This window comes from Agrilus planipennis, unplaced genomic scaffold (assembly GCF_000699045.2).
Source record: "Agrilus planipennis isolate EAB-ADULT unplaced genomic scaffold, Apla_2.0 scaffold300, whole genome shotgun sequence".
NCBI classification, from domain to species: domain Eukaryota; kingdom Metazoa; phylum Arthropoda; class Insecta; order Coleoptera; family Buprestidae; genus Agrilus; species Agrilus planipennis.
Window position 1 is genome coordinate 302,676 of NW_020439093.1, and position 1,435 is coordinate 304,110.

The following is a 1,435-nucleotide window of genomic DNA, read 5'->3' on the forward strand; positions in this document are numbered from 1 at the left end:
GTCACAGCTGGATACAAACCAAGCCACTAATTTCTTTCTTTTTTTCAAATCTTCTTTAGAAGGGACATCAACTTTTCTTTTTGATTTAACGTAAAAACCATAAGGATTTGGTATATCTGAGTCCAACCTATAAAATAAAATTTGGTTATTAACTTTTCACTCATAACATATTTTGGAATGTATCAATCTACTTTTAATTAGGTATGTTAGGAAATAAACCTTACCAACGCATAGCTTTTAGGTTGGGTAATTTTCTTTCTTACGAAAACAAATATTTCTAAAATAATTAAACATTCTGGTTTTAAAAGCTAATTTTCCCCTAAGATATTGTACTTCATACATTTTATTTCAGAAATATTCACATAATTATACAATTTCAAAGGATTTTACAGGCCAGTCAAATATTGATACAGCTTTTCAGAAAATGGTTCCATTATATTCAAAATGGTAAATCTTTTACTTTATTATTACTCTTATCTTTCTCTCTATTTAAACAGTTTGTCTCTTTTATTACTGCACTACCGATTGTTTCATAAAATTTAAGTAAGTTACAGCAGCGTTGATAAGTAATAAAAGAAAGGGACACTCTACAAACTGTTTAAATAGAGAAAGGTACACAAAAAAAGACCGTGTTCGATATCTGCGACTAACCATAAAAAATAAGGACATCCTTCTCTTCCTTGTGGTAGATATGCGGGTTAGTAGATTTATTTTGCCAGTAATAAATAATAAAGTAAATGATTTACAATTTTGACTTTATATTCTAAAACCGGCAAAATTAAACTGAAGCGACTATAGAAACTTTATTTAGCGTATTACGAAATTATATAAAATATGTATTACGAACCTGTAAGTCATTGTCCAGTTGTAAAATCCATTTGCATAATTAAGGTTTGCCTTTCTCATAGTTTTAGTTATAGTAATGTATTACATCTTACCATAATTTTATTTTTTAATTTACGACAGAAACCATGGTACTCATTATTCTACAGATTTTGTGGCAATATATTGAGGTCTAAAATAATGCAGAGTTCTTGGCGATATCACCGCATAATCACCATTTACCTATCGAAAAGATAGATAACCGAATTCAATATTGATTTTTTATGAAACGACGACAAAATAACAGGCTAAAGCGTACCTTTCATGCGTATATTATGGAGATCGAAAGTTTTCCATTCTTTAATAGGTAAATTTCTCTTACAATTAGAATATTGTTTCCTAATTTTTTATAAAGAAAATAAACACTTATGATAAGGTGATAAGATTTAAGAGTAACAGTTGCTAGGTACGTACATGAGTTATTCTTAAAAATGATTCTAAATATCTCATTAAGTTGTCTTCAAATTACATGTATTTAATCCATAACTATTTAATGAAATATATACAAAAAGCAAAAATGAAACATAGTTAAACAATTATGGACTAAACACAT

General features: G+C 27.9%; 1 protein-coding gene across 2 annotated transcripts in view; it reads right to left on the minus strand.

Annotated features, from left to right (window-relative positions):
* LOC112903891 (alpha-(1,3)-fucosyltransferase C-like) overlaps positions 1 to 1,435 on the minus strand; it is a 21,938-nt gene that overhangs the window by 18,309 nt on the left and 2,194 nt on the right. The window contains exons 1-2 of one of the 2 annotated variants that reach the window (XM_025977425.1): positions 848 to 1,299; positions 20 to 127 (exon numbers count right to left, since the gene is read on the minus strand). In XM_025977425.1, the coding sequence (XP_025833210.1) occupies positions 20 to 127; positions 848 to 906 (167 nt within the window). In that variant the 5' untranslated portion in view covers positions 907 to 1,299. Of the gene's footprint in view, positions 1 to 19; positions 128 to 847; positions 1,300 to 1,435 lie in introns of those variants that run through there. The other variant, XM_025977426.1, reaches the window with a different exon arrangement.